The sequence below is a fragment of the Hyla sarda genome, chromosome 3, assembly GCF_029499605.1.
Source record: "Hyla sarda isolate aHylSar1 chromosome 3, aHylSar1.hap1, whole genome shotgun sequence".
Classification (NCBI taxonomy): Eukaryota; Metazoa; Chordata; class Amphibia; order Anura; family Hylidae; genus Hyla; species Hyla sarda.
The window spans coordinates 430,542,759-430,555,080 of NC_079191.1; the positions used below are offsets into that span (position 1 = coordinate 430,542,759).

Consider the following 12,322-nt stretch of genomic DNA (forward strand, 5'->3'; position numbering starts at 1 on the left):
ATTCCGACAGAATTCACAGAATTCTGCTGAAATTCAAAGTCCCATTGACTTTAAAGGGGACTTTATAAAATGTTTGGTTGTGGGGGACCCCCGCGATCTCTGCAGTGGCACTCCAGACATCCGGTGCCCGGAGCGAACTTCGCTCCGTGTCGGATCACTGGCAAAGCGGGGCGGAGGCTCGTGAAATCATGGTCACGCCCCCTCAATGCAAGTCAATGGGAGGGAGCGTGACAGCTGTCACGCCCCCTTCCATAGACTTGCGTTGAGTGGGGGCGTGGTCATGACGTTATACAAGCGGGTCGTGACCGTGACGTCATGAGTCTCCGACGCTGCACCCAACCCCCCCAGCAGCGAGACCCCCTCAATCAAACATCTTATCCCCTATCCTTTGGATAGGGGATAGGATGTCTAGGGGCGGAGTACCCCTTTCTTGGGATTCCGCTGCGGAATTCTGCAAAATTAAAAACAGGTCTTTATAAAAAATGTTTTTAAATCAACTGGTGCCAGAAAGTTAAACAGATTTGTAAATTATTTCTATTTAAAAATCTTAATCGTTCTAGTAATTATCCGCTTCTATTTACTCCACAGGAAGTTCTTTTCTTTTTGAATTTCCTTTCTGCCTGACCACAGTGCTCTCTGCTGACATCTCTGTTCATTTTAGGAACTGTCCAGAATAGGAGCGAATCCCCATAGCAAACCTCTCCTGCTCTGGACAGTTCCTGACATGGACAGAGGTGTCAGCAGAGAGCACTGTGGTCAGACTGAAAAGGAAATTCAAAAAGAAAAGAACTTCCTCTGGAGCATACAGCAGCTGATAACTACTGGAAGGATTAAGATTTTTAAATAGAAGTAATTTACAAATATGTTTAACTTTCTGACACCAGTTGATTTAAAAAATAATAATAATAATTTCTAGGGGAGTACCCCCTTTAAAGTTTGTAGAATGCGGAAATTCCGCTGTGTGCGCGGAAAATTCTGGCGAAATCCTTCTGTGGAATTCTGCACGGTTATTCCGCTGTATGAACATAGCCTGATACTCCTATTCTTGTATAGTTGGTTTACCTGATAAATATACGGTAAGTACTTTCATATAAGTACTGCTTAGGGTGCGATTAAAATATTCGCTTTATAGGAAAACGGGTATAAACAATTGCTATAGAATCTGTTTCCCATTGGCTTACATTATTAAAAAAATAAAAATAAAATAAACAACCAAAAAAAACATATATTGTGACATATACTTTTTTGGGGGAATGTACTCGGTAGCATAGTTGACTGTGTTTTTGCATACAGCAAAATTAAACGTATTGTAAGGAAAACGGAGACAAAAACGCAGTGTTAATTCACCCTAATACTAGGATAAAGGTGCGATCACAGTTTGTGTATTTACACTGGAGAGGGTCTGGTACAGATTTCCCAAATAAAGAGTCCTGCTACCGGAACAGCTTTTTAACCAGCGTGCCTCCAGCTGTTGCAAAACTACAAACTCCCAGCACGCCCGGGTAGCTAAAGGCTGCTGGGAATTCTAGTTGTGCAACAGCTAAAGCAGTGTTTCCCAGCCAAGGTGCCTCCAGCTGTTGCAAAACTACAACTCCCATCATGCCTGGACAGCCAAAGGCTGTTTTTTGGGACACGATGGAATAAATTCACAGTATTTTCTATATTTTTTGGAGTGCTGCGCCATTTTTCTTCTATTGGATGGACTGTGATCTGGTTGGGGCGCTGGCACCACGCATCTTTGGTTTAGTTGTGCTGCATTGATTTTGATGAAATATATACATATATATATATATATATATATATATATATATATATATATATATATACACAGTATATATATGTTTTTATTTTTTATTTTTTTTATTTAACAAACTGATTTATGACCTCCCTGAGTTTTGTGACAGCCCGAGATAAATGTTTTCCATACTAATTCCAATTCCCACGTAACCAATAGCCCGCGTTTATCAAAAGGCGCAAGCATCTTGATAAACAATGACCAGCTGGGCCTGGCGCACACTAGTTGGTGCACCTGACTAGAGATGAGCGAACTTACAATAAATTCGATTCGTCACAAACTTCTCGGCTCGGCAGTTGATGGCTTTTCCTGCATAAATTAGTTCAGCTTTCCGGTGCTCCGGTGGGCTGGAAAAGGTGGATACAGTCCTAGGAGACTCTGTCCTAGGAATGTATCCACTAGAGATGAGCGAACTTACAGTAAATTTGATTCGTCACAAATTTCTCGGCTCTGCAGTTGATGACTTATCCTGCATAAATGAGTTCAGCTTTCAGGTGCTCCGGTGGGCTGGAAAAGGTGGATACAGTCCTAGGAAAGAGTCTCCTAGGACTGTATCCACCTTTTCCAGCCCACGGGAGCACCTGAAAGCTGAACTAATTTATGCAGGAAAAGTCATCAACCGCCGAGCCGAGAAGTTCGTTACAAATCGAATTTACTGTAAGTTCGCTCATCTCTAGTATCCACCTTTTCCAGTCCACGGGAGCACCTGAAAGTTGAACTAATTTATGCAGGAAAAGTCATCAACCGCCGAGCCGAGAAGTTCGTGACAAATCGAATTTACTGTAAGTTCGCTCATCTCTAGTATCCACCTTTTCCAGTCCACCGGAGCACCTGAAAGCTGAACTAATTTATGCCGGAAAAGTCATCAACTGCCGAGCCGAGAAGTTTGTGACGAATCGAATTTACTGTAAGTTCGCTCATCTCTACACCTGACGTAAAAAAAAAAAAAAAGCCGCACATGGTAATAAATGGTTTCAAGGAATGCTGGGAGGTGTAGTAATAGTTAACATTTCAAGGAATACGGTATAATAAGCGCACACGTGCAGGAAATAAGATATCGGCTCACTGCCTGATGAAGAAATAACCACAAGCAGGACGGCGTCCCGGGCTGTTAATCGGGGATCGGCATCCGAGCGCCGTTCCAACCCTGGGTTTATTTTATGAAGGAATTACTTTTTTTTTTCTGGGTAAAGTAAAGCAGCAGAGTTCACTTTTATCCCATCTTAAAGCAGCGATTGTTTGACTTGTGTGATCCCTGGATGGAGGAGACATCTGCTCCTGATTTTAGCACATAATCTGTGTATAAACAGGCGCACACCTGCCTCGCCTTCCTATCCGCACGCTGCGTGGCTGGAATGTGTTCGCCTCAGCACCAGACCCTCACCAGTGTAAAGAGACCTGCTACCGGAGCAGCTAACACCTAGACCATGTTACCCAACCAGGGGACCTCCAGCTGTTGCAAAACTACAACTCCCAGCATGCCCGGACAGCCAAAGGCTGTCCGGGCATGCTGGGAGTTGTAGTTTTGCAACAGCTGAAGACACCCTGGTTGGGAAACCATTGACTTAGACCCAATACAGGGCCAAGCATCCAGCCAATCTAATGTAAATAAAGCAGGACCGGCGTAAAATTAAATGTTTTACAACCCCCCAATTGTCTTTGGAGGAAATTTACTGGCGTAAAAATTTTCTGGTGTGAAAAAAAATATATTAAAAATGACTAAAAGACTAAAACTGCATCTAAAAGGTGAGAAAAAGCCCACAATAAAAGTGTGTCTGGCCAATGAGTTTTTGGCCCCCTAAAAACAGTCTATTCATTCATTCATTTAGTTAGTTAAAGGGGTATTCCAGGAAAAAACTTTTATATATATATATATATATATATATATATATATATATATATATATATTAACTGGCTCCAGAAAGTTAAACAGATTTGTAAATTACTTCTATTAAAAAAATCTTAATCCTTTCAGTACTTATGAGCTTCTGAAGTTAAGGTTGTTCTTTTCTGTCTAAGTGCTCTCTGATGACACGTGTCTCGGGAAACGCCCAGTTTAGAAGCAAATTCCCATAGCAAACCTCTTCTAAACGGGGCGGTTCCCGAGACAGGTGTCATCAGAGAGCACTTAGACAGAAAAGAATAACCTAAACTTCAGAAGCTCATAAGTACTGAAAGGATTAAGATTTTTTAATAGAAGTAATTTACAAATCTGTTTAACTTTCTGGAGCCAGTTGATATATATATATAAAAAAAAAAGTTTTTTCCTGGATAACCCCCTTTAATTAGTTATTTATTTAGTTATTTAATTTATTTATTTATATATTTATTTTAGCAGAAACACAGTAAGTCGCGTAAGTGGGCGTGGCTATATTTTACGGGCATTCAGTCAGTATCGAACTTTAGAAAAAAGGGTTCTAAAATTCGATACTGACTGAATGCCCATAAAATATAGCCACGCCCACTTACGAGACTTATACCGTTTCTGCTAAAATAAATATATATATAAGTAAATTAAATAAATAAATTAAATAAGTAAATGTATTTATTTATGTAAATAAATAACTTAATAAATAAATTAATACATTTATTTATTTACTTTTTATATTTATTTATTTTAGCAGAAACGCTGTAAGTCTCGTAAGTGGGCGTGGCTATTTTTTATGGGCATTCAGTCAGTATCAAACTTTAGAACACTTTTTTTTTTTCTTTTTAAAGTGTTCTAAAGTTTGATACTGACTGAATGCCCATAAAAGATAGCCACGCCCACTTACGAGACTAACAGCGTCTCTGCTAAAATAAATATATAAATAAATAAAATAAGTAAATGTATTTATTTATATAAATAACTTAAATAAATAAATAAAATAAATAAATTATTTACATATTTATTTATTTATTTAATTTATTTATATATTTTAGCAGAAACGCTATAAGTCGCGTAAGTGGGCGTGGCTATATTTTATGGGCATTCAGTCAGTATCAAACTTTAGAACACTTAAAAACAAAAAAAACAAAGTTTTCTAAAATTATTCTGACTGAATGCCCATAAAATATAGCCATGCCCACTTACGAGACTTACTGCGTTTCTGCTAAAATAAATATATATCGTATTTATCGGGGTATACCACGCACCGGCCTATAACACGCACCCTCATTTTACCAAGGATATTTGGGGAAAAACTTTTTTACCCAAATATCCTTGTTAAAATGAGGGTGCGTGTGTGCGCGTGTATACCCCGATACACTGTTTCTGACCCCGCAGAAGCCTCCAGGAAAGGCAGGGGGAAAGAGGCCGTCGCTGCCCACTTCTCTCCCCCTGACTTTCCTGGGGTCTAGAGCCCTGCTGCCGCCGCTTCTCTCCCCCTGCTATCTGTGCCGATGCCCCTTCTCCCCCCCTGGCTATCTGTGTCGCTGCCCCTTCTCTCCCCCTGGCTATCGGTGCCGCTGCCCCTTTGCCGGCACCGATAGCCAGGGGGAGAGAAGCGGCGCCGACAGACAGCGGGAGAGAAGGGGCAGCGGCACCCATTGCCGGCGCCGCTGCCCCGTTGCCTCCCCCCATCCCCGGTTGTATAATTACCTGTTGCCGGGGTCGGGTCCGCGCTGCTTCAGGCCTCCAGTGTGCGTCTCCTGCGTCGTTGCTATGCGCTTCGAGACGCAATGACGAGTGACGTCACTCGTCATTGCGTCGTGCAGCGCATAGCAATGACGCAGGGGACGCACACCAGAGGCCTGGAGCAGTGCGGACCCGACCCCGGCAACAGGTAACTATACAACCGGGGATGGGGGAGGCAACGGTGCAGCGGCACCGATAGCCGGGGGGAGAAGGGGCAGCGGCGCTGATAGCAGGGGGAGAGAAGCCGGCAGCGACACCGATAGCCAGGGGGGAGAAGGGGCAGCGGCACCGATAGCCAGGGGGGGAGAAGGGGCAGCGGCACCGATAGCCAGGGGGAGAGAAGGGGCAGCGGCACCGATAGCCAGGGGGGGAGAAGGGGCAGCGGCACTGATAGCCAGGGGGGGAGAAGGGGCAGCGGCACTGATAGCCAGGGGAGGAGAAGGGGCAGCGGCACTGATAGCCAGGGGGAGAGAAGGGGCAGCGGCACCGATAGCCAGGGGGGGAGAAGGGGCAGCGGCACTGATAGCCAGGGGGGGAGAAGGGGCAGCGGCACTGATAGCCAGGGGGGGAGAAAATAAGTAAATAAATGTATTTATTTATATAAATAAATAACTTAATAAATAAAATAAATTAATAAATAATTTATTTATTTATTTAATTTATTAATATATTTATTTTAGCAGAAACGCTGTAAGACTCGTAAGTGGGCGTGGCTATATTTTATGGGCATTCAGTCAGTATCAAACTCAAGAATGTATATATTTTTTTTTTTTTTTTGTTTTTTACAAATATTCTGTTTTTTTTTCTATTTAATTATTTGCAAAATAGAGATTTTTTTTATTTATTTTTTTTATGTAGATTTATGTAAAATATTCCCAGCTCGGCGGACCCACCTTTGCTCAGTACAATGGTATGATCCATGGATGTGTAGTGCATCATATTTCTCCAACCTGTGGCTCTCCAGCTGTTGCAAGAAAACAACTCCCAACAAAGGCTATTTTGGCATGCTGGGAGTTGTAGTTTCAAACTGCGAGGAGTGCTGCTGGTTGTGGGAATGCTAGGCTAAAGTAATAGGAGTAACATCACATCACATGACCCTCTGTCCAACATGTGTACCACTGGGTTAGCATTATGATAGTCAGACATTTTGGCTTCAAGAAGAGAAGAAAATTTAAATGGAAATTATCCATTATTTTTTTTTGGACATAAAAAAATAACAACAAAAAAATAATAATAATCAAGGATCTTAATTTTTTCCATTCTACATATTCCAGGATCTGTCATTATCGGTTGTGTAATGACTTGGATGTATGTTACGTTACAGTCTTCATAGTTAAGATCCGCTAACGCAATCCATCCGGTGTAAACATGTCTGTTCTTATGTTACATAAAGAATGATTAGAAACGACCATCACGATCTGTTCGTGGCGTGCCGCATGGTATACCCCATAGTGAGATGTCAGGACGCTATAGGGGGGATGGGGTGGGTGTATAACTCTGTACAGATGGTGGGGAATTCCTCCTATTCCAAAGGGGATAGTTAAAGTGCATCTGTCAGTGTTACATAAGCAGGTACATACCGCATATCAGAGGGATTCCAGCTACAGCAGTGTTTTCCAAACAGTGTGCCTCCAGCTGTTGCAAAACTACAACCCCCAGCATGCCTGGACAGCCTTCGGCTGTCCAAGCATGCTGGGGGTTGTAGTTTTGCAACAGCTGGAGGCACCCTGTTTGGGAAACACTGCTCTGAGAATCGCTGTTGGTCTCCCATCCATTGCCCAGACCATGATACATGCTGCTTTGCTTTAGCATGTTGTGAGTTGTAGTTTTGCAACAGCTGGAGGCACACTGATTGGGAACACACTGCTCTGAGCATTGCTGTTAGTCTCCAATCCACTGCCCAGACCATAATACCTGCTTCTTAGCTTAAGCATGCTGGGAGTTGTAGCTTTGCAACAGCTGGAGGCACACTGGGTCGGAAACACTGCTCTGAGCATTGCTGTTGGTCTCCAATCCACTGCCCAGACCATGATACCTGCTTCTTAGCATAAGCATGCTGGGAGTTGTAGTTTTGCAACAGCTGGAGACACACTGGGTCGGAAACACTTCTCTGAGCATTGCTATTGGTCTCCCATCCACTGCCCAGACCATGATACCTGCTGCTTAGCATGCTGGGAATTGTAGTTTTGTAACAGCTGGAGGCACACTGGTTGGGAAACACTGCTCTGAGCATTGTTGTTGGTCTCCCATCCACTGCCCGGACCATGATACCTGCGGCTTAGCATGCTGGGAATTGTAGTTTTGTAACAGCTGGAGGCACACTGGTTGGGAAACACTGCTCTGAGCATTGCTGTTGGTCTCCCATCCACTGCCCAGACCATGATACCTGCTGCTTAGCATGCTGGGAATTGTAGTTTTGTAACAGCTGAAGGCACCCTGGTTGGGAACACTGCTCTGAGCATTGCCGTTGGTCTCGCATCCACTGTCCAGATCAGTGTTTCCCAACCAGGGTGCCTCCAGCTGTTGCAAAACTACAACTCCCAGCATGCCCAGACAGCCTTCGGCACCCTGGTTGGGAAACGCTGGCCCAGACCTTGACATTTGCTTCTTGGCATTAGCATGTTGTGAGTTGTAGTTTTGCAACAGCTGGAGGCACACGGGTTGAGAAACATTGCTCTGAGCATTGCTGTTGGTCTCCCATCCGCTGCCCAGACCAGGTATAGGCAACCTTTGGCACTGCAGATGTTTTGGACTACATTTCCCATGATGTTTTGTCAGCATTTTGGCTGTAAGAGCATCATGGGAGATGTAGTCCAAAACATCTGCAGTGCCGAAGGTTGCCTATACCTGGCTTAGACCACGATACCTGTTGCTTAGCATTAGCACGTTGGGAGTTATAGTTTTGCAACAGCTGGAGACACCCTGTTTGGAAAACACTAAACTACAGGAATATATTGTGAATCTTCTCCCCCATACCAGATGAATGGAATGGGCAGTATTGTTCTGCATCATGTGACTAGTAGTGCATATGGCAGCCTGATGGCACTTTATAGGTATATGGTTACAAGTGCCTGATCCCGCAGCCAACAAGAAGGGAGAATCCACCCCCAGCGAGGTCACGCTGCACGTGTTGCCGCCGTCAATGCGATCGTTCCTATAAACTTTTAATGCCCGTCTCACCCAATATTTCCATCTTTCAGGCCCAGGTCAGCTCAACCAGCAGCTGGAGAAGAGCCCGGTGACGCGGCAGGAATTAGAAGATTTCTCAAAACAGATAAAAGCCTTTGAGAAACAGGTGAAGATGCTGAAACAGGAGAAGGAAGATCTCAACAAGGTGAGGTTACACCTCTGCTTGTTCAGCCTCTGCAGAGAGATTACATTGTTTATTTGCATCTTGAATCATCTTTAAACTGGACTGGGCACAGTCCTCTGATGTAGGAGTCCCATAGAAGTCTTTGGGCTTTAATTTGAGGTGAAATTCCGCAAGCGCAAATTCTGCCATATTGATAGACCCTAAGTCTATGGAGTGAAAAGGTCTGGGTTTTCTTGCCAGCCGAGGAGTAAGTGAAGCACGTTACCGTGCACCTCATCGGCTTATATCAGGACTAAAACCCGGTGCTATCTAAACTTTGACATATCTGGGCAACATGCCAGAACACAGCTTGGTAGGCAATGATGGGAGTTGTAGTAGTAGTTGGAACAGCTAACAAGAGAACAACAGGTTGGACTGAAACAGAAATATAATATTTTACAATTATCAGTTGCCGTTCATATGTATGAAGGGAACATTACTGCCCACTAGGACGGTTATTATAAAAGAATATCTCCCATAAAGCCATGGTTCACAGAGAAATGCATTAAAGGGGTACTCCACTGGAAAACATTTCTTTTTAAATCAACTGGTGGCAGAAAGTTAAACAGATTTGTAAATTACTTCTATTAAAAAATCTTAATCCTTCCAGTACTTATCAGCTGCTAAATCGTTTCTTTTTTAATTTCCTTTCTCTCTGTCCACAGTGCTCTCTGCTGACATCTCTGTCCATTTTAGGAACTGTTCAGTACGGAGAGGTACTGAACTGTCCTGCTCTGGACAGTTCCTGACATGGACCGGGGTGTCAGCAGAGAGCACTGTGGTCAGACAGAAAGGAAATCCAAAAAGAAAAGAACTTCTTGTGGAGCATACAGCAGCTGATAAGTACTGGAAGGATTACAATTTTTTAAGAGAAGTAATTTACAAATCTGTTTAACTTTCTGGCACCAGTTGATATAAAAAAATTATTTTTGCTGGGGTACCCTTCTAAATTACTCCTCACCTTTACTGTCCTTTGAGATTTATGGCTCTTACTTTACTCCGTTTCTAGGAGCTGATGGAGTCCAATGACAAGTTAAAGTCCCAAACCAAAGAGCTGAAGGAGGCGCAGAGCCAGAACCGACTGACCGTGCAGGAGATGAAGGAGATGAACGAGCGTCTCACAGAGCTGCGCTCCCACAAGCAGAAGTTTGTCCGTCAGCTCCGCGACAAGGAAGAGGAGATGGAGAGCGTGGCGCAGAAGGTGGAAGCGCTACGGCAAGAACTGCGCAGAGCGGAGCGGTCCAAGAAGGAGGTGAGAACTGGAAGGTGGGGGCACAGAACTGTAAAGGGGATTCCTAAATGATCTTGTGATATAGCTAAGATGGGGCAGATGGGCTCAGCGAGTGTTGTGCCTCTTGGTTTCTGTTCGGATCTTCGTGGAAATGCATCGTGATATATACAGGACTGCAGAAAGTCTGAGGCTGGGTTCACATCACGGTTTTCCCTTCGGGTCCCGTATACGGTTTCATTGTTGAAACTGTATGCAACCGTATCGGAAACCGTATCCATAGACAAATAATTGAAAACCGTGTGCAGAATGATGCATCCGGTTGCGTCCAGTTTGCTTCCAATACGTGGTCGACCACGGTTTTGTATCTGGGTTAAAAACCATATTGTAGCCGCATACGTTTTTTTTTTACATGAAAGTCAATGAGAACCTTAGTTGTCTATGGGTCAATCCTCTTAACAGTATGCGGCTTTTAGTTTTGCACATGCGCATTGGGATCCTAAACTCCCACCCACCTTAAAAACAGATTGGATTTTATTTTTTTTTTAAAACCTTTTGCAACCGGACACTTATTTTCAAACAGCATACAGTTGATTTTTTTAGGCACACGGTTTTGCGGTTTTATACAGTTTCGTCCGGTTTTGATGCATATGGTTTGAGTTTAAAAAACTGATTGAAAACAGTGTGGCCAAAATGTGATGTGAACGCGGTCTTAGTGACTATGGAGGAGATTTATCAAAACCTGTGCAAAGGAAAAGTGGCCCAGTTGCCCATAGCAACCAATCAGATCACTTCTTTCATTTTGCAGAGGCCTTGTTAATGATGTAAGCAGCGATCGGATTGGTTGCTATGGGCAACTGGGCAACTTTTCCTCTGCACAGGTTTTGATAAATCTCCTTCTATATCTGTATATTACTTGACTGCCCATTTCTTAACAATCGTCGCCATAAATATATGACCCCAAAATTTTTCACTCGTTCTTTAGATGGAAGCCCAAGCTGAAGCAGCAGCAGCCGAAGCCTCGAAGGACCGCAAATTACGAGAGCGCAGCGAGCAATACGCAAAACAATTAGAAAGTGAACTGGAGGGGCTGAAGGTAAGTGACACCAATCTCCAAGGCAGTGTTTCCCAACCAGTGTGCCTTCAGCTGTTGCAAAACTACAACTCCCATCATGTTGGGAGTTGTAGTATTGCAACAGCTGGAGGCACCCTGGTTGGGAAACACTGCTCTGAGAATTGCTGTTGGTCTCCCATCCACCGCCCAGACCATGGTACCTGCTGTTTAGCATGCTGGGAGTTGTAGTTTTGCAACAGCTGGAGGCACACTGGTTGGGAAACACTGGCCTAACTAATGACTTTGCTGCCCTGTATAAGCACCGTAGACTTCTTTAATCTTCCCAATATCACATCATGACAATTTATAGACATGGGAGTAAGACATGGAAACAAATTAGATTAGAATTTTTTATTATTATTTTTTTTTTTATCCCCTTAGCAAAAACAGACAGGCCGCTCCTCAGGCTTCAGCAGCAACGAGCAGCAGCAAGAGATCAACAAGCTGAAGACGGACCTAGAAAAGAAGAGCGTGTCCTACGAAGAGGAGCTGTCCAAGAGGGAAGCGCTGCACGCCAGCGAGATCAAGAACCTGAAGAAGGAGCTACGGGACGCCGAGAGCCTACAGCTCACCCTCAAGAAAGAGATCATGATCCTAAAAGACAAGCTGGACAAGACGCGGAGAGAGAGGTAAGAAGTCAGGGGGCCCTGCACCTAGCAATCCACAGTCCACCAGGACAAATATCTATATTATTGGGGCATTGTATGTCCAGGATAACATTTACACACAAGGTGGTGGGGGCTCTGTGGAGGTGGGGTAAAGGGGGCACAGGGTGGTTGGGGCTCTGTGGAGGTGGAGTAAATGGGACACAGGGTGGTGGGGGCTCTGTGGAGGTGGAGTAAAGGGGACACAGGGTATTTGGGGCTCTGTGGAGGTGGGATAAACGGGACACAGGGTGGTGGGGGCTCTGTGGAGGTGGAGTAAAGGGGACACAGGGTATTTGGGGCTCTGTGGAGGTGGGATAAAGGGGACACAGGGTGTTGGGGCTCTGTGGAGGTGATGTAAAGGGGACATAGGTTGGGGGGGGGCTTTGTGGAGGTGGGGTAAAGGGGACACAGGGTGGTGGGGGCTCTGTGGAGGTGGAGTAAAGGGGACACAGGGTATTTGGGGCTCTGTGGAGGTGGGTTAGAGGGGACACAGGGTGTTGGGGGCTCTGTGGAGGTGGAGTAAAGGGGACACAGGGCATTTGGGGCTCTGTGGAGGTGGGGTAAAGGGGA

At 44.5% G+C, this 12,322-nt stretch overlaps 1 protein-coding gene across 9 annotated transcripts in view; it reads left to right on the forward strand.

Moving 5' to 3' along the window:
• Positions 1 to 12,322, forward strand: part of CDC42BPA (CDC42 binding protein kinase alpha) — a 239,612-nt gene that overhangs the window by 160,642 nt on the left and 66,648 nt on the right. For all 9 annotated transcript variants that reach the window (XM_056568475.1, XM_056568481.1, XM_056568476.1 and 6 more), the window contains exons 12-15: positions 8,612 to 8,745; positions 9,773 to 10,015; positions 10,977 to 11,087; positions 11,487 to 11,734. In XM_056568475.1, coding sequence (XP_056424450.1) covers positions 8,612 to 8,745; positions 9,773 to 10,015; positions 10,977 to 11,087; positions 11,487 to 11,734 — 736 coding nt within the window. The remainder of the gene's footprint in view (positions 1 to 8,611; positions 8,746 to 9,772; positions 10,016 to 10,976; positions 11,088 to 11,486; positions 11,735 to 12,322) is intronic.